Consider the following 21,679-nt stretch of genomic DNA (forward strand, 5'->3'; position numbering starts at 1 on the left):
TATTCTATAATTCTGAATATTTCATGGACTATGGGCTAAAAACTTGTGCTTAAGTTACATATGGACTGAAAATCCAACTCTATGATAATTTCTGGATTTGGCTTATTTGCATGTGCTGCTACTCCAGATAGTTCTGTAGCTGCTAATACCCAAGATAACTGTGGATGCTTATGAAGAAAAGGACAACAATGGTGATGAAGATTCAGTGAAATATAGCTACTTACCCTCGTCACACTGCATTCTATAATTATTGTTGGTGATCAAAATCATGAAAACCATGTTAAGGCATAAAATAGTATATGCATGATTAGGAATTTACCTTTCTATAAATTTAGAAATCACTTGATGATTGGTTGATTCAAGAAATTGGAGTTTACTCCTCCTCCCCCAAAAGAAATGAATTTCAAGTAAAATTGAAAGTATAATTTAACCTTTTTAATGATGACTAGGAAAAATAAATAACCTAACCACAATATATTTAGGTTATATTTTCAATAATATATATTAAATGTCATTGCTATTATTTGCAAAAAACTCAAGTTCCTATAATGCATGTGTATACTGATATTAAATTTGATCAAAATGTTGAACATTCAATTAAGGCCTAAAATATTTGATAGTTCTCAAAACAAATACAGTTATGTTTATAGATTGGTTTGGGCTCCTTTCTTATTATATGACTTTGTTCTAAAATGCCCACTAGTTTTGGAAAATTGGAGTTAAGATGTTTCATCAATCTCTACACATTTTATAAAGCTAAGAGCAACTTATTTTAATTTATTTTAAGCACCTATATTATAAATAATGTATATTTCACATATTTTGTCAGCACATGACATAAACATACACATAACACTGCATTCACCAAAGACAACTGGTAAATTTTAAAAATATTTTCATATACTTACTTGAAATAAAAGAAAATGCCAAGTGAAATAAGCAGTGATGCAATAGATAATCCATGTCCAATTATGGTCAGGTAAAACAAATTCAGTGCAGTCTATAATTTGTACAAATAAAGAAAATTAGACTTATATCAATACTATGAGTATCTATAATCCTACATGTGTAAAAGCTCAAATACAATGGAATATATTTTATTTTTAAAAACATGTGATCTGACAGCCTAGCCTTATAATGATTAGCTGGCAAACAAATAAATACTTGAAAACATCTGGAACGAAGAATATATAGGGAAATTTATCAAGTCACATCAAAATTTACAAATTGTATGCTCTTTTGTTTAAAAAATTAGAAGTCAAATTTTAAATCCATAAAGTAAAACTTTCATTGATCCAGACTGTATAATATATGACACTAGCATTTTATATTTTATGCACCTTAAATCAAATGCTACTTGATGAATTATTTTCCTCAGACTTAAATACCACAGAAGGTTTTTTCCCCACTGGTTTCTCTTTTTCCTTTGGCAAATTTGACTCTCAGTAGAATAACTTATAAGTTCTTATAATCTGTACAAATGTCTTCCTTCTACTGGTTTTGACTTTTTTCTCTTTTATTTTTATTCATCTGCATTCTATTTATTTGTATCCTACAAATTATTGTGTATTTTTATAATTCTCTTCAAACTCTTCTCTGAGGAAGCATAGAATACTTGGTTTATAAATATAATGATAGCTGGAAGTTATCAAGTGCTTACTATATTGCTAATCTTCTAAGTATTTTTCTTATGTTAGGTAAATCCCTATGAAAGCCACGAGGGTGTAATCTATTCTTACTTTCATTGTACACATGAAGGGACTGAGGCAGAGAGATATTAAATGGCTTGTGCCAGGTCACACAGCTAGGAAGGGGCAGAAACAGGAAGTCAGATATCAGGATTCACAGCTTTAATCACTGTGACAAACCGCCTCTAAATATACACATGTGAAATATGTGAGCATTTTCTATCGAAGCTTTATTATTGAGACAAACTGTGATTAACTTTGACTTTTAATATGTGGCATTAAAAATGGGAATGTGAACGCAAGTGACCTAACAGCCAGTCAGAATGAAAGTCTTCTGTTGAGGGACCAGACAGGGATGTTTAAACCCTGCTGAATTCATCCTGTTTATTTGAGCACAAATTCAGAAGTAATTCTAGAAATTCTACTACAAATGAAAGTTTTTCCTCTTCTGACACTTTTAAGGTATGTTTTCTTTGGAAAACTTGAAACCCCAATACTGAGACATTGACTTGTAAATCCACTGTTACCTAACAGGATTGCTTCCTCCGTGTAATGACAAAATCAGTAATAATTCTTTCCACAGTTATTTTTCTTCATTCTTCTTCTCAAATTGTATTATGAAAAGGTTTATAAGGGAATGGAACGCTGACTGAATTTTCTCCAGTATTATATTGGACAACTAAATGCCTGCACAGACAATGCAAATTAAATTTAAATTCACAATTATTATGTACCTTTACTTTCTCGTGTGTGTTCACATTACACTGGGTATAATTTGTCCATGTTCTGTTGCTTGCTGGATGTCTAAACCAGTTCCCGTCTTGGTCACAGATCTTTGTAACTTTTTCTTTAAAATTAAAAGGGAAAAGAAGGAAGACAACAATGTAATTAATCTAGAGCTTATTAAATAGCTGTCAAGGAGATATGTAAATAAATTTCTGCTTTTACCTGAGGGATCGAAGTCTTGAAAGTAATCAGGGCAGAGCTGCATCGATTCGGTTCCTGCTGCAACATCATTCCAGCACAGCCACCCATCCCAGGTTCTGTTGCAGTAAACTCCTTGGGGGGAATTAAAAATTAGGGATAACTAACTACTTCTTAAGACATAAAGTCTTAAGGTGGTTTCACACTGACATAGAAAAAAGGCTGTCTACTGAAAATGCAGATATCATACTAAAAAAAAATCTATAGCTATCACTGGCTTCTTTACCAAGTAATTATTAGAATGCCTAATTTCTAAATTAAATTTAGAAATATCTAAATATATATAAAGTTTAGATTTAATTCTAATTCTCAAAGGTAACTATTTTTTAATAAATCAAATAGTCCCTGCTGGTTGTCCTTAACTATAAAATAGTAATTAGTGTCCTTACACTTGAAATTCAAAAAACATGGGAACTTGGAAACACATTTTATTTTAGAAACTGTACCCTTAGGGCAGGGTATAAGTATTTTTGGAAGCAAACAAATAATAGTACAATATTTCTCATTCTACCATTTTCACCCTGAAAGATTATTTTTCAGTCCTCTCTAGCAAATTCTAACTCTTTGATCCTTTTCTTTTCAAATGAAGTAGATTGTTTAATATCTCATGTTTTTCTCCAACATGAAAGAAATATCTCTTAAATTAAAAAAATATAAAGTTTTTTTAAAAGGCATAGAGAAATTAACCAATGTTCCAATGTTATAACAGTCTATAATCAGAGAAAATAATTTTTTAACTTGTCAGATATAGATAGAATCCTGAATGCTAAATGAGATGTTTATTGTTTTTAAAAGATTTGCACAGCAATCTCAGAATTTATCTAGCCCTTATGAAAATAAAACAAAATTCCAATGGCCTGAAGGGCCAAATAATTTGAATTAAACAAAAACAAAAACACTTTAGATAATTTTATTTTTTTCTCCTGTGATTTTCAAACAATTATTTAAATAGTTTGCATTCATATATTACTAAGTAAAAGACATTTTTGTGGCCTATCAGAAAAATTTTTCTTGATACAGTTCTAGAAAGCCTCTCAAATCTGTCCATATTATATCTCCAAAAGAAATTATCTAATTAATTACAGCACTGGCAGCATGACAGATTGTAAGGTCTATAGGTTTTCAAAGTGTGTTTTAAAGCATTTTAGTGAGATGTGACTAGGCATTCCATTTAAAAAGTTTCTCTGGTCAGATGGATTTTGGAGACACCAAGTTAAAACAAAAACAGTTCTTTATTATAAGACTTTTTAGAGTATTTAAAATTATAAGTGCATTATGAAGCTTCAAGAAGAGGTATTAAGCAGTGATCCTGAACTCATTTTACCACATATTTTATTATGAAACTCTTACAAAGAGATTCCTATTGTTCAACAATTAAATTTAAAATCTATTTTTAGATACATCTAGATTATTTGGAAGAATTAAAAAAATTAGAAATATCTAAAGAGTATATTTTGCTTTTTTTCACTGTGAATTTTACATTTTATATTTTAAAGATAATCCTGTCTTTGAGGTTTGTCAGATAAGATATAGGATTTGTTTTAGTTTTCCTAATCTGTCAAGTCTACTTATATTGCTCATCTTTTTTCTTTGGCATCTAGATAAATGTCCAGGGCTTAGTAAGCGCTCAATAAATGTTACAAAAGAAGCAAAAAATATCTTAATGGAAACAGAAGCACTGAGAAGTCATTAGCTTTGCTACCAAATGTACTATGCAAAGTATGTGTATTACGTTAAAAAATATTTTTGGAGTCATTTTATTATGCAAGCTCTGATCAAGCAGGTTGTGGAAATACAAACTACATAAACTGAAGGTCAACTGTCACTGATTTAATTAAAGACGTGTCTTTGTTTTAATATTAACATTTATTTGATTTTAAATATCTTTGTGCCATAAAAAGAATGATACTAAACAGATCATTGTCACTATTTTTCTTAGATTTTTTTTAAAAAGATAACATGATGTCATAAAATGTTCTTCACAAATAAATAATTAAAATTTCATACCTACCAGAAAACCTAGCAATGAACCCATTTTTAGTAATGGACCTAAGGAACTCAGAATCATATAATGGGGGTAGTTTTCTTTTTAAAATATGTGAAATTCATTCAGAATTAAATAGTTACACTTACCTTCTGCTTGTTGAATGGGGTCTTGCATAATTTTTTGGTAACATTCATATTGAGCTGTCATGATTTTATTTCTAGTAACCCCCAACTCAGTGAAGTCATCAGGGCTTTCTTCTGATTCTGCTCTGATAAGAATCTAATGAGTTTAAAAACAACAACTTCAGTACTGTGCAAATGTCTTTGCAGAGGCAGTCTGTTACACTGGAAAACAGCATGTGCAGTGATGTACTTGAGTGGTAAGTTGTCTCTCTGGAGAAAATTTTCCAATTTGTACTGTTTGCTGATTTCCATGGTATAAATATCCCCACCATGTCCAGTTTCAAACAACCAACAAGATATCACCAATGGCAGAGTTGGGAAGTACAGTTGGCTCTTGGAAGTTTGTGGTAGTTGGCTCCAGGACATCCCTAACCCTCTGTAGACAGCTGTACTGTAAAATCTGTTCCAACATTTTTATCTGCTCTGTGAATGTAGGCAAGATATGTACCGCCCCCTCCCCGCAAGCCTGTGCTTTATTATAAAATAGTATGAAATAGCATGGAGATAGCATCTGGCACATGGAAAACATACAAAATTTGTTGCCATTATTATGATATGTTAATAATCAAAATAATGGCACATTCATTTATGATTTGGTAAATACAATTTTTATTGTATACACATCAATAAAGGTTTTGGAAAAGTTATTTATTTGTGTTCTTCGAATTTACTACCACTATTTTAAGCTTGTCTTCTACTTTAATTTCTACATGATTTTTTCCTGATTTATAATGAAGCCTGAATAAACCTCTATTCAACCTATTCTCATTTTTGCATTACTTCTTTTAACTATCTTTCATAAACACCTGCCCTTCTTTTGTCCCCTCATTCTTGATTTTCTGTTTTCTAGCAGAAAGTTGAACTTGATAAAGTCAAAATAATAACATTCCCTCATTGTTGTGGCACCACTCAAGTTTCACCATCATGTGCTCACCAGTTAACCTCAGCTTCTTCATTCTTGGATTTGTTTTAATGGCCAAATAAGGATCTATATGAGTGGTGATGTACAAGTAATAAATGGAAATTTAGAAAATCAAGAGAATTGATATTTTTAAAACCACATAGCTCCTGTTCTTCTCATGAAGTTTGTAGGATTGCATAAATCGACATCATTTTTAATCCTGCTTGGAATAAACACTCAGATTTTAACACTGTCTTGAATGGATTCAAGAAAAAGGGTCACAATTTCATAAATTACAATAATCAGTTGGTAACTGTTACAGAACTACCTACAGGGAACCATGTTCTGTGCAGCTCACTGACACACTCAATGGAAAGTATGAGCTGAGGAAATGGGAGTCCAGTTTCCTGAATTCAAGTCAGTTGAAAGATAGCATTTAGGAAGTGCAGAATTTGGACTGCAGCTAGACTTGAAACTATTTTTAAATAGGAATGTAGTCTTTTTCTTTTTCTTTCTCATTTATGTTTTCTGTCTGTTTCTTCAGTTTTTTTTACTTTCATCTTTGTGGGGTTTGCTTGGAAACACCACAGGAAAGTTATTTGCTGACACTGAGTTAGGTGACAGTATGTCTCTCGATTTCTTATATTTGTGAAATAAGTGTACAGTCACTGTTTTGATATGAGGCAGAGAAAGATATGAATAATACTTTACTACAAATAAAATTAAATGAATGAGGCATATAACTCCTCTAACAGAGTAATTGGGTTTTGGACATTGTTTGTATACCTCTTATCTGTTGTCCCACTTCCCCAATATATATATGCAGAATTGCATGTCAGTGTGCACACTCAGACACACATCTGCCCAAAATTTAGTACCAATGTCTGTTTATTTGAATAAATGGGTGAGGAAATTTAAAATACAGTACATGGTTCCCAAATGCCTTTCAATCAATATATGTCAATCAATTGGCAGACTGGAAAAACGTTAATAGAAAAATCACTTTTTTAACAGATCTAACTCAGAATCAACAAGCATAGTTGAAAATATTTTATCTACTATGTATAGCTATACTATAACGTCATTCCATTGTTTTCAAACTCTCATAATTACTTTCCTCGGGTGTCTTGCTCCTTTATATCCATTGATATTCCCCATTCTGATGCTCTTACTGCCTCATCATTCTATCTCTGTTAAAGGACTGAAAACATACCTGAAGGGATATAAATTATTGCTGTGTTGATTGGATATAAAATATAAATGATTTATGTATTTAGTGACCGGTATAATTTTGTTGTTATTAACCTTTATCAATTATAGAGATACTAGAAGTGAAAATGGAAATAATTATATGTTTATGCTTACCATAAAAAAAGGCAAAAGGAACAAAAAATACAGGATACACTTTTTCTCCATCATTAAAGCCAAAATGAAGTATGTTATATAATATAAATCAAACTGTAATAGAAAATGAAAGAAATATAATTGATCAATATTCATGAAATAAACGTAGATGGTTCTCAACAATTTCTTTTAAACTATAAAATAATTTTGCATTAAAGATTTGATTAATAGTCTTATATGCTACAAACATTTAAGAGCATCATAGTTTAAAGTACTGAGCTTAATTAAATACATTTTAATTTAATTAGATATACAAACAGAAACGGTTCATACATATATGATTTTAAGTAATTAGAAAACAACTTGCTTTCTTTGCCTTTACCAAAACTGGGATCAAATGATTAAAATATTAAAATAAAGAGCTTAGCATTAACATAATAACATAAATTTTGGTAGCATATTTTGTTATGAAACTTATCTTTATTTTCTATAAGTATTAATCTCACTTTTAATTTTCTTTCTCTTTAGTGACTTCAAGGGGAACTTGTTCTCAGGCTAGTCTCTTGAGAATCAACATCCATACATTATTAAAATGTCCTTACAATTTAATAGAAATTACTCTTCATTACAGAAAATCAAATCTTTTTCAATAAGAAAATAAAAGATTCCTTAAGAATTATCGAAATTTTTGAAATAAGGTTACAGGAGACAAACAATATCAAATAAGTATTTCTGTTAAATATTTCTGTTAAAATATTTCTAATAGTAGATAAAATTCTGATCTAATAAAAAATGATCCCTAAAATGCCACCCACCAGCTTCCTAATTGTAAGAGACAAATATTGCCAGGGTGAAATTCCTAATGTTTACTCCCTATAACGTCCAGAAATAACCTACTCTGATATATTGTCATGGCATAGCCATAAAATATAATATTCATTTAACTGAGTATGTAAAAATTATATTTTAAAGGAGACAAAAAATTCCAATAAACAGACATTTACCATTGCTATGAACTTAGATTTAATTCTTTTAGGAAACCAGTCATGATTTTCATTATAGAATTAATGTCAGAAAAAGAATTTTTAAAACTTTTTTCATAGGCTTACAAGTTTTATCATTTTTATGATTACATGCAACAAAAGCACACCATTAATCATCACATAGAATGTCTGCCATTACTTGACCTCAGCAGTGACTCACCCAGAATCAGCTTTTCTTTTGAACTGCTACAATCTTCCAAATACTATTTTCTCTTCTATCAGCTATCCTGGGTTTTTATTATTGGGTAATCTTAAGAAAAATATAAGCAAAATATCAGGAAGCATTGTATTAATATTAAATATAAAAAACAGTGTTGTAATAGAATACAATGAATCAAGGTTTCTGCAATTCAGTCATTAATGAGTTGACATTTTAGATTTTATTACGTTTTACCATGAGAAAATCTAATTTCCCAATACTTACATGTACAATTGTCTCCAGACTCAAATCACATTTTCTCTTGGATCATACTCGACATTGACTTTAAGAATTTCTTAAATCCAGAGGTCATGACCTGAAATATTGATTGATATAATAATTTAATATTATATTAATGAACAAAAATTATTTCCATGATAAATTAAACACTACAAAGTAAATACCGCTGCTAAAATCATATTTTATTAAGCTATTCCAAGTTTTAAAATTCTCTTTTGCTTACAACATATTTGCCTTAGTATTAAGTATTCACTGCATGTAATGTTTCAATATAAATTATAGATATAAAATGAGAACAAATTTGGTCTATAAATGTATGTTTTGTGTGAGTAAATTATTTTAGAAGAGTGATTATGTTGTTTTCACACAAAAAAGTTGAATTTTAGACATTTACATTTTTTCATAGGATAGCCAAAATGTTTTCCTTATGCATTTATAATATAGGCAAATACTCTGTTTATTATATCTATATTCATATAATTCTATAAACATTGTAAATTATACTTCCTTTAAAAATAAATTTAAAAAAAAATCTTTGCACAAGAACTTTGCCATCCAATATTTATAACATGGTGAAAGAATGGTTTTTGGGTTTTGTACACATTTTCATTGAAGAAACTTCAAAATAGTTACAGATACAGTATAACTCCTAAAAATTTCCTTATCAGGCCGGGCGCTGTGGCTCACGCCTGTAATCCTAGCTCTTGGGAGGCCGAGGCGGGCGGATTGCTCAAGGTCAGGAGTTCAAAACCAGCCTGAGCAAGAGCGAGACCCCGTCTCTACTATAAATAGAAAGAAATTAATTGGCCAACTGATATATATATATAAAAAATTAGCCGGGCATGGTGGCGCATGCCTGTAGTCCCAGCTACTCGGGAGGCTGAGGCAGAAGGATCACTCAAGCCCAGGAGTTTGAGGTTGCTGTGAGCTAGGCTGACGCCACGGCACTCACTCTAGCCTGGACAACAAAGCGAGACTCTGTCTCAAAAAAAAAAAAAAAAAAAAAATTCCTTATCATATCAATGATAAATAATGAAAAGTTAAAGCAATTTAAAAGACATCATTAGATACGTTTCTTATATGCCTGTTTTCCCCTGAAACTAGGGAATGATATTGGATATTTTACCTATTTGTTGTGATCATTAAATATTTTGACAGTGTCATGGAGTCCTGACAGTTCCTGACTCATGGTTTACTCTCAGCCAAGTTTTATTTGCCATGTAATTTAATATAACATAATCGAATGCCAATATATCCGTCTTTCTTTGTTATAGTAACATAAACATTTACTTTATAGATTCCATATACAAATCACATATCTTTATGCATGAATATACTTTATCTTAAACTTATTTTTAAAACAATATCACATTCTTTATAATTATTCATTTTGCAAAATTGTATCATTCAATCCATGACTATATATGGAAAGGCAATTTATTTTTGTATTCACTATTTTAAATAGGAAAAACTGCTTTTGCAAATCACTGATTATTTGGTGTTTAACATAGTACCTGACACAAAGTGAGTGCTCAAAAAATTTTTGCTCAAGAAATGAGAGATTAAAGCTGAATAAATGATTGATTAATATGGCTTTAAAGTTTCTTTCTTTCTAATGAACTAATTTCTTTCTTTCCAATTGTGTACTCTTTATAAATATATTTTCTCATAATTTTTCTCTGTTATTCCTTTAATAATCACCAGTTTTTCTCTTAGTAAAAATTCAGCAATACGGTAGCAATTTAGTGCAGACAGCTGGACTATTTTCTCCCTAAATATACAGCAACCAATGTAGCAGGTGTCACATTTCTCAGTTATCCCATTTTTCTATTTAGAATTTAAAGGACAGTATATATTACAAAAGTTACAAAAAAATTCCAAACCAGTTACGTACAGCAACCCTTTTTTCAGATATATTTTATTTAAATATTTGGTTATAATTTTATTATAAATATTTGTTTTCCATTAAGAGGAGAAACAACAATTTCCATTTATTCAGGATGCTTGGGACATGAGGTAATCTAACTGAATATTTCACTTAAGTAAATTTTAAAAAACTAGAATATGATAAGTCTTTTGAATTAAACTATATTGACTCTTCCTTTGAATAACTATTGGTCTGCACTATTATTATTAGTTATGTAATATCTCTTGCTTATATGGTTTCTGTTTTAAAGAAATTGTTTTTACCTGATATGATACGTTTTTTTTAAGTCAGAAACCATGCCTTATTTTTCTTTGCATGCTTTGTGACTGGCATTTAATGAACATTTATCACATACATGAATGAATAAATGAATAAGATAATGAACCAGTAAAGTACTTTAGGATCCTGAAGTCACAATGAAAAACACTGATCATAAATATTACTCATCATTTCTTATATTAGAAGGTTTTTTTTAGATAGTGTTTGAATCTGTACCGATAATGAAAACGGGGGCAGAAAATGTCAGCATGTCTACTTTCTTACAAAATAAAATCCTGAAAACAATTCAGTTTTGAAGTTTGTGATTATTTGGATTATTGGAATACACAGTAGTTTACTATACTAAATTTGGAACCCATAAAAGTTAAGCCAAATAAAAAAATCGGTAATCTATATTTAAAACATTGGTATTTCATAGTTTTCCATATAAAAGTATATATAAACATGCAAATGAAAATGCAAATAAATATTATTCTCTTTGAAAATCAAATAGGTTTTACAAACAATTCTTTGATGATTTACATATGAGACAAGATTAAATTACCTTTCATATGTACATGGGCTCAACCAATTGAAGACAAAGTGCTTCAAAAAACACGTTTGGAGTTTTTCCAAATCCAACATATTTGAAAGTCATTTCACCCAGCACTACAGTCATTTTTGTTGTTTATCTAATAGACTTCAAAATCAGAGTTCCAAAAAAGTGTCTGAGTGAAAGATCTCTTAGTGGTCACAAAGTCATCCTGTCACCAATAATTATTGGTGACAGGATGAATAAAGAGGACTTTATTCAACTCACACCATATACTTCTACTTTTACAGCTTTCCTTCTTCACCCTATTCCACAGTGACCTGGAAAATGTGCTAATAGCAACAAGACTGCATTTTGTATTGTGTACACTTATGGCACTCCTGATCAAGGGAGTGGGTCTATGGCCCCTGGGTTTATCAAGGATGGAGCAGCAAGTTTGGGTGGCAGTCATTTAAACACATATGGATACCTGCATTCTTCATGAAATCCAGCAATATCAAATTTATTTGGTAATCCAATTTACTTTAGTTATCTACTTTACAAAGGACTTATCAAAGTTTCCTTGCCAGCAGACACACACAGTGAGTGATAGTTATAGAGGAATCACCATTTCACTAAGAGTTTTCTAGTTCAATAATAGATGGATCATGACTGGATATGTAGAAAATGCCATTGCAAACATAGCTAAAGTCAACTTAGATTGAGTTTCTTATTAGTAGATGTAATGGCAGGATTGTTCTTTGGAGAGTATTTTTAACTGTAACCCTTGGTATAGCTCATTGGTTCTTTGCATACTTCCTCTAACTGGCTGATTCAGCAAGTGGTTCTTTCTTCTATATTTGGCTTATTCTAAATATATCTTTGCTGAAATACAACTGATATTGACTGACTCAAGCTGTTAAGCAAATCATTTTGAATCTCTTTCAAATCTTACTATTTACTGACAACTGAACTGCATGTTGCCTCATGAAATACAATAGTTTCCATGCAATTTTGGGGAGAGATCAAGTAAATAATGAAAAGAGGTCAAGTTAAGTGATTAAGTGTGCCAGTGGATTTTTCCACATGTACTGAGGTTTGTTTAGTAGGAAAAGTATTTCAGACTCTGAAAGCTGAAATTTATACTCTTAATTCAATTTGTAATCACAATAGTACTAGTAGTAGTTACTGACATTTTCTCTTTCTAGCTGCTATTATCATACATCCTATAGGTACTATTTTATTTTCTTCTCAAAATTAAAGTCTGCTACTGGAAGTGAGATAATTTTCTTTGTAAGTAGAATTTTAGAAAATGCTTATGTATAAATATTCCTCATACTTTTGCCCCCAACATCTTCAACATTAAAATAAAAAATGACTTATTTCATTACAGAATGAACTTTGAGAAATAACGTCTTAAAACCTCAAATAACTTTTGAAATATAACTGCCTAGTCACTCAAGACTTCATGTAACTTACCATTCTGATTTCATTTCTTGGTACCATCATAGATCTACCCTACAAGACAATTATTCATAGACTCCCATTTCCAAGTCCATACATTTTAAAAGGGCAATCTTGTTGGAATACAAGAGTGTAAAAGCATTGTTTTATTCTATATAAACATTAGAATCTAATATATCTTAATCAATACTAATTTATCAGAACATAAAAACATAAATCCTGTACATGAATACCAGTGCCTTGCAAAACTGCTTTTTTCCTCAGATTTTTATTTTTCCTACACATACTTTCCATGAATTTGTTTCTTTATAATACTTCTTATTTCTAGTTGAGTCACCTAACCCTAATATTAAAAGTATATGTTTATTCCAAGATTAAGGAAATAAAAATAACTCTCCTCTTCTATTTCTCTATCTCTGAGCTTAGATTTTTACAGGCCCTAGGCCATATTTTTTTCATTTATTTATTCAGTCATAATAAAGTTGGCTAACAGAAGCATTTCCCACACATATCTTATTTGCCATAAGTAACCTGATGCTTTGCTCAAGCAAAGTTAATTAGTGTCCTATTCAGTATATGCTTTCCTTTACTTATGGCATATTCAACAAGCTACACTTCTCAATCAAAACCAGGAAAAGGTACTTTTCTCTATTCCCAATATTCCATACCTGTATGGCAAATGGAAACTTCTTTCTGTCATTCTACACAATCTGGAATAGATTGTGTTACTGAGAAAATTGTCAGAGTGCAAGAGCACTTTTATTTTATCCTTACTGTTTATTTTTGGCAAAACCTGTCTTTTTACTAGAATTGTTATTTCAAGTTATTATCTTTATTTCCAATAGAGTGAGAAAGAAATGACCGTGTAAGATTTTAATGACCCACCTGAACCTAGCCTGGAATGTCCCTCACACCTTTAATATGTAAAGCAGTAAGAAAACTGAAATATAAAGAAGCTTCTCTTTGCTAAAGACCTGGTACTGATATAAGAAACTCAAATGATATGTCCTTTTTATGATGTCATTTGGGGCTTGCATTATTTTTTAAGCTATTGAGTGAACAGGTACCAAATCACTGATGTAGTATAAACAGTGGTCCTCAAACAGTGGGTTCATGGGCCACCTTCATCAGCATCACCACCAAAACTTGCTGAAAATATTAGAATGGCCAAGCCCCACCAAAGACTCTCTGAATCAGAATCTTTGGGAGAATAACTTGGGAATCTACATGTTTTATAAGCACCCAAGTAAATTTTTGGCTTGTTAAAGTTGGGGAAGCAAAATATAATTACATCATCTTCACTGGACCATGCTGAAACCTGAACACTCTTGTATTTCTTTGTCTCTAGGTACTGGCCAGACTATTTTTTAAAAAGCTACTAAGTATAAATCAAGCAAAATTATTCTACAGCATTCTCAGACATAATTAATGTCTCAGAACTCCCAGAGCAAGTTATTCAAATATCTATTTTAAAACATATCATGTCATCTTATAATTATTTCTTTGTATGTCAGTTTCTGCCACAAGATTGTGAGCACAGTAAGAATAGGGCAGGCAACATATCCATCCCTATGGATCCAAACCCTAGCAGAGTGACTGCAGAAAGAGGATATACAGAAAATATTTTTTTAAGTAGATTACTTAGAAAATGAATTTAATCAAGTTGAAGAAAACTTGTGCTTTTAGGTATTCTTAATAATTCCAAGCATATTATAATTTTCTGAGTCATTAACAAAAGAAACAAAAAACAAAAAAAAAAACCATTGCCTGGATTCCACTCCAAAAGATTCTGATTTAGTTCATCTTATATGGGCCCAGGGATACACACTTTTTCAAGTTTTCCAGGTAATTCTAATATATAGTTAGATTTGAAAACCAGTAGCATAGATAGAAGGATCATGTGGCAGGCAAAATAATAAGCACCCAAATATTTCCATGCCCTATTCCCCAGAATCTGTGATTATAGATATGATTTAGGTTTTATATCTTAAAAAAGAAATTATCCTACATTATCATAAATTATTTGAGTAAGCCTAAATTTATAACTTGAGCTCTTAAAAATGGAAGGGGAAGGGTGAAGAGTCAGTCAGAGAGATGAAGCAAAAGAGGAAGCAGAAGAGATACGGAAACATGAGAAAGAGTTGGTCCACTGTTGCTGGCTCTGATGTAGGAGCCCACATGCAAGGACTGGAAAGAGGCCTCAAAGTGGCCCCCAACCTGACAGTCAGAAAATTGGGACTTCAGTCCTACAACGACAAGGAATTCAATTCTGCCAACAACCTGAAGGAGTCTGGAAGCAGATTCAACCCCAGAGCCTCCAAAAGAGAAGACAGTTCTGCCAGTACTTTGATTTTGCCCTTGTAACATTTGAAATTAAAGTCATGCAGGGAATTTCATTCCCAAATATGGCTCCCAGGTATAATGAGTATTTTGAGCTAAAAAACCCTTAGAGATCAGCAGGCTTTAGAAGATACTTTCCCCCTAACTACATGAAGACAGGACTGATCCACCAAGGAGAATATTAGCTTGCAGTGCTTTTCCACGCTGATCCTAAATTACTGTGTAATTTTGAGAAAATCAATTCAGCTCTTTTCTTGTTGCTTTACTTAACTGGAAAATGAATGTTGAACTTGATCTTTAATCTAGTTCTCTTTTCTATTGCATGCTTGTCAGAAGACATATACTAAAGTCAAAGAAACATAGTTTCAAACTCTAGTTCTTGAAATACTGGAATGCTCTCTGAGCTCTCTGAGCTGATTTTCTGACCTGAAAATGTGTGTACAAGTAGTGGCTATTTCATTAAATAAAGGTCAATGTGACTTGTAAATGAGATAATACCAACTAATCCCTGGCACAATCAATGTTGCCTATAATTTTTATTATAACTCATCTTGTTGGATAATTTTAAGTGTTACCTGGTAGATATAAAGAACCTGCCCCATACTAAGTATGCAATAACCATTAACTGTTGCTAATATCTATATCACTTAAAATTCTGTTAGCCATGAAAATTATAATCTGAACTGAATGAATCAGGTAAATCCAGCATGCAAATTTAAGTAACTTGGACAAGGTCATGAAGATGCTTAGAGCTGACTCCAAGTGCAGAACTCAGACTGACTCACATAATGGAGTCATTTACTTGCATAATTAAGGATACATTTCTATTTTGCTTATTCAGTTATTTAGCTTAACCATCCAACTGTTTCACTGTATGTCACTTCTATTCATAAACACATTTATGCTTTCTTTCCCCACATGATTTCTTCTTTTAATTCCTTTTCTTAGTGATATTGTCATATTTGCTTTTAAAAAAAAGATTTCCATTAGTAAATGGCTTGAAAAAGCATTCTTGCCATTCTGGTAAAACATGAACATAAAAATCACATGTATTGTCTCACTTTGGAGCACTTAAATGCATTTTAAATGAACAAATATTTTTTCTTGAAATTCAGTTAGTCATCCTGCCCTATTTATTGAGCATCTATTTTCACTTAGTTTGGTAGAGAGATAGAAGTGAGATATAAATTAAGAATTCTGCCTGGCCTCTTACATATTTCTCTAGTTGGAGAGAGGTGATCTTATACTGATTTTAGAGGCTTAGTTCACTGCTTTTAAACATTATCCATAGAATTCATTCATGAGGATCTAAAGAAGGATAATTTTACCAAAATTTAAAACAGGAAGTTAGTAGTCCTGAGCCTCAGATCTACCTCTGTCAATCAACAAGTTTGCGCAAGTTGCATACCTTTCTAGGTGTCTCACTTGTAACATACGGAATTAGGATAAAAGGAATTTAAATCAACATGAATTTTGAAAAGAAAATTTTGAAAAGGGAAAAAAATGATTGGTATATAGAAAAAGTTTTTGTTCAAGGTAACCTAACCCCCAAATACTCTTGAAACCAAGTGCCTCCTGACACTACTTTTTGTTTTGTTTGTTTTTTGGGATTTTTTTTTTTTTTTTTTTTGTGGCTCAGGAATAAGTCTCTTATTACCAATAGCCTAAGGGAGTTTGAGTTTGAATCTAACACAGTAAAAATGGAATTTGGCTAAATCATTTTTCTTTTGTTAAATGGGAATTCAAGGAAAAGACATGTAAGTAAAATTAAAAATCACTGAGCTTACTTCTACCTCTTTACATATTGCCTCTTTTGAGAGATATTCTTACTTTAGAAAGACCATTTGGGGAAACACTAGTTTTCTCTTTTCCACTGCAGAAAGTCCAAATTAAAAAAGCAAATATACTTCTCCATTAGCCCTCTTGCCAGACTTCTCAGAATGAAATCTAATCAGTTCATCTAGCCCAAGCTAAACTTACTACCATCATCATTGCAAGAGCCTTATGCTCCTGGGAATGGAAACCAACACTTTCTGAATTTGGGCTACATTGGGTTTTTATCTTCTTTGCAATGAACAGAATATGAGTTAGCTAAGCAATTTAAAAGTACAGAATAAAAGAAATCATAAGACACATTAAGAAATAATTTAGCAATGCAAAAATTCAACAACCAGTGAAATAAAAGGAAAAATTATTACATTTATTTCATCAGAATTTTATAGATGACCTAATATATATAAAAACACATATAATAGCCAATTATTAAAAATCAATAAAAATTCACAAAAACTTCTGGAAAGTATTTTATTTTTGAAGAGATACTAAATTTAATTATTACTGTTAAAGTCCAAGAAAACCATATATTTTTAATATTGTCCCATTGATGTTACAGTTTTCCTTTTTTCAAGGTAGATGTTGAAATAAAGGAAGTAGCATCCAACTGATATTTAATAATTAGCATAACAAAAGGATCATGTGTGATATCAGTTAATAGGAAAGGCCATAGTTGTACTGATAACAAATGAGTTAAACTTCCTAATGTTAAAAATCCAACTCAATCACACACTAGCAAGTTAAATAACTTCTGTAAAAATAGTATTCTCATGTGCAAAATAGCTCCTAAACCAGAAAGCTATTATAAAAATAAAATGAGATAATGTAGATAAAATCCTTAGAACTCAATAAATCTTGGTCATTCTTATAATGTCACATTAAAATTTTTAGAAATATAAGCTTATACATGTTTTGATTTATTTACCACAATTAAAATATATCGTTGTAAGTGGAAAATTAACACTGTATTTCAAGGTGATGGTCAAATGAATCATGGGTTTTTTACTATTCTGAAGAAATAATGTGTTTATTTTTTATTTTGTCATTTAAGTAGTTATAGTAATATCAAATAAAGTATATTCCAAGATATGATGTCAATCTAGTTGATATAACTGCATTTTTCCTAATACTGAGCCTATGTAAAGATTTAGCAAATTTTTTTGTACACATTATAATCAAATAGTGACATCTTAAAGAATATAACATGCTAAGCCATTTAAAAACAAAATATAAAACCTTCCACATTTGCCTTTAATTTTAAATTGACTATAGTAGCCTTTACTAATACTATACTGGAACAACAATAAAAAAAAAACATTGACCCTATGCTTACTTGCTTGTTTAATGAACATTCCAGGTTTAACAGTTGAATAACTATTATTAAAGAGAAATAATTGTGTGATTAAGTTTGGGACTTCACTTTATACTTTGAAGAACTTACCCACGGGAATAATTTTCCCATTGTGGGCATAATTAGCCCATTTCCGGTGATTTTGGTCACCCTCTTCTTATTTGAAAGAGGCAAGTGGCCAAATCTCAGTCCAATTAGTAAAAGGTGGGAGGGAGCCTGCAAAAAATGCTTTGTACTTGATGGAACACTCTCTCTTCAGGAGATCTAATGTGGAAAGAATTCATTGCTCAAACAGCTCAGAAACAAAACACATCTTTCCAACACTTTGGACTAAGACCTTTATACCTATTTCCACAAAGTCAGTAGTCAAGTTCTATGTGAAAACATGTTTTCTTCCACCAACAATAAAATTGGAAAATATTTAAATTTGCTGGAATTTTAAGTTGTGTAGTAGTCCATGATCAAAGTTATAATGTTCTTGCTATCTGAAGTTTTCCAATCTTTCTCAAAATAAAATTTATACAGCATCTATTAGCACATCTCAACATTTAGAAAGGACAGGAACTCTGTTGATACTGTCTGTCTAGCACATCTTCTCCTTTCTCTTCATAGGAATTTTCTTCCTATTGAGAATCCATTCACTCTGGTTCAAGTGAGATCTCCCTTTTGGTCATTGAGGTAGGACCTGATTGAAATCTGGTCTGATTAGCACAGTCCTCAGATTTAGGTTGGCTTGGTAATGGACATGTGGTCCAAGCTACACCATAAGAAGTCTCTCTGGAACATTTCTATTAGTGTTATCAGGGAAACTTTTTTCTTTTTATTGAGGTTGAAAGGCAAGTAAGGCATGACTACCAGGCTATCCTCATGCATCCTTCCTATCATGTGGAAAAAACCAAGTCCAAAAATGGAGCCAGAGAGGGGCAATTAGCTAAGAGCTGAGGATTAGTAGAGAATCCTGTGATGTTATTAGAGCTCTTGAAACTAGTCATATTTGAAGTCAGCTACAATCCTAGATTTGGAGGTGTAGTGGAATGATCATTAAGTGTGGAATACAAAGGGTCTATTTTGCGTTCTGTGATTGAATGGACTGAATATTCTTTGATTAGTCACTTTGCTAGTCCCCAGTTTCCTGACCTGTAAAATGAGATGACTTCAAGCCCCTTTTTCATTATGTAATCTAACTATCTACAGATTATTTTCTTTTTCACCAAAGCAGGACATCATTATTCATCCCAAAAGCACATTCCATGTCCAGCCACTGGAAGTTCAGAACTAACTTTTTAAATCCAAATACATCTATGAAGTAATTTTTTTCCTAAATCTGAAATAGACTTAGCAGTATATGCTCTTGGATAATATACAACTAATGTGTGCCTGTGGCAAAATATCTCTACCCAGCTCAGAAAAGTAAATACAACTCTAACGTGAAAATATGTGAATAAATTTTTGTCACCTTAGGTTAGGTAATGATTTTGTAGATATGACATCAAAAGCAAAAGTGGCAAAAATAAATGCATTAGACTATATCAAAATCATTAACTTTTGTGTACAAATGAAACCATCAAGAAAATGAAGAGACAACTCAGAGAGTGGGAAAAAATATTTGCAAATCATACATTTGATAAGGGACTTGTATCTAGAACATGTAAAGAACTCTTACTACTCAATAATAAAATGACAATCCAATATTAAAATGGGCTAAGCAGATATAGAATCAACCTAAGTGTCCATCAACAGATGAATAAATAAAGAAAATGTGATATGTATGCACAAGAAGAATACTATTCAGCCATAAAAAGAATGCAATCCTGTCATTTGTGGCATGGTGGAAGTACCTGGAGGACACTATGTTAAGTTAAATAAACCAGGAACAGAAGGATAAATACCACACATTCACACTCATACGCAGAAGCAAAAAAAGTTGATCTCAAAGGAGTAGAGAATAGAATAGTAGTTACTGGATGATAGGAAGCGTGGAGGGGAGGGGTGATAGGAAGAGGGTGGTTAAAGGATACAAAATTAGAGCTAGATAAGAGGAATAATAAATTCTAGTGTTCTATAGCACTGAAGGGTGAATATAGTTAACAATATTTTATTATAATATTTCCAAATAGCTAGAATAGAGAATTTTGAATATTCCCAATACAAACAATAAATATTTTAGATCATGGTTATGCTAATTAGCCTGATTTGATCACTACACATTGTATGTATCTAAATATCATCATGTACCCCATAAATACATATAATTATTATGTGTCAATTTAAAAAATTTTAAATGGCCAAAGGGTCTGACAAATGACCAATAAGCATATGAAAAAATGCTCAATATTATTAGTCATTAGGAAAATGCAATTCAAAACCACAATAAGATACTACTTTATACTCACTAGGAATGCTATAATAAAAAAGACAGACAATAACAAGTATAACAAAGGATATGGAGAAATTATAACCCCCACACATTGCTGGTGGGAATGGAATGTAAAATGATGCAGACACTTTGGAAAACACTAGGAGTAATTTTTCTAAATGTTAAACATTTGACATATGACCAAGCAATTTTACTTCTAGGTATATACTCAAGAGAAATGAAAACATATGTCTAAATAAACACTTGTATGTGAATGTTCTTAGCATCATTATTTTTAATAGAGGGAAAGTGGAAACAGCTCAAGTCTCCATCGATTGGTGAATAAATAAACAAAATATGATATATCCATACAATGGGACATTATTTGGCAATAAAAAGGAGTACTAATGCATGCTATAACATGAATAAACCTTGTAAACATTATGCTAAGTGAAAGAAGCCAGTCAAAAAAGACACATATTGTATAATGCTATTTATATAAAGTGTCCCGAATAGGCAAATCTATAGAGATGGAGAGAATATTAGTAGTTGCCTAGAACTGGGGGAGAGTGGCAATGGGGAGTGATTGCTTATGGTTATAGAGATCCTTTTAAGAGTGATGAAAGTGTTCTAAAATTAGATTGTGGTAATAGTGGGATAATCCTGTGAATGTACTAAAACCATTGAATTGCACATTATAAACGAGTAAACATTTATGGTACATAATTTATATCTTAATAAAGCTGTTTTTTTAAAAAGCCAATGCATAAAAGGCATGTGTATCTAAAGAAGCCTTAATGCCTAAATGAAGAAACATTTAGTTTCTTCTCTTTCTCTCCTTTTTAAGAAACAGATAACACTCAGATTGTAAAATAAAACACACTAACCAAAGAGCCTGCCTAGCTTACATAGTATATCATGCATGTAAACTGAATTTGATACTTTATTTCATGTTCAACAACAAAAATAATCAACTCCTTGATCCATATAGAACTGTTCTGATTTGTATAGGAAAGTACATTTTTCTTAGAATTTGTTTTCAGAACCTAT

General features: G+C 31.3%; 1 protein-coding gene across 2 annotated transcripts in view; it reads right to left on the reverse strand.

The window, feature by feature from the left end:
- CALCRL (calcitonin receptor like receptor) overlaps positions 1 to 21,679 on the reverse strand; it is a 104,074-nt gene that overhangs the window by 32,065 nt on the left and 50,330 nt on the right. For both annotated transcript variants that reach the window (XM_012779475.2, XM_012779474.3), the window contains 7 exons: positions 8,554 to 8,644; positions 8,290 to 8,379; positions 7,108 to 7,200; positions 4,806 to 4,938; positions 2,637 to 2,747; positions 2,423 to 2,535; positions 909 to 1,000 (listed from right to left, as the gene is read on the reverse strand). In XM_012779475.2, the coding sequence (XP_012634929.1) occupies positions 909 to 1,000; positions 2,423 to 2,535; positions 2,637 to 2,747; positions 4,806 to 4,938; positions 7,108 to 7,161 (503 nt within the window). In that variant the 5' untranslated portion in view covers positions 7,162 to 7,200; positions 8,290 to 8,379; positions 8,554 to 8,644. The remainder of the gene's footprint in view (positions 1 to 908; positions 1,001 to 2,422; positions 2,536 to 2,636; positions 2,748 to 4,805; positions 4,939 to 7,107; positions 7,201 to 8,289; positions 8,380 to 8,553; positions 8,645 to 21,679) is intronic.

Source organism: Microcebus murinus, chromosome 8, assembly GCF_040939455.1.
Source record: "Microcebus murinus isolate Inina chromosome 8, M.murinus_Inina_mat1.0, whole genome shotgun sequence".
Taxonomy (NCBI): Eukaryota; Metazoa; Chordata; class Mammalia; order Primates; family Cheirogaleidae; genus Microcebus; species Microcebus murinus.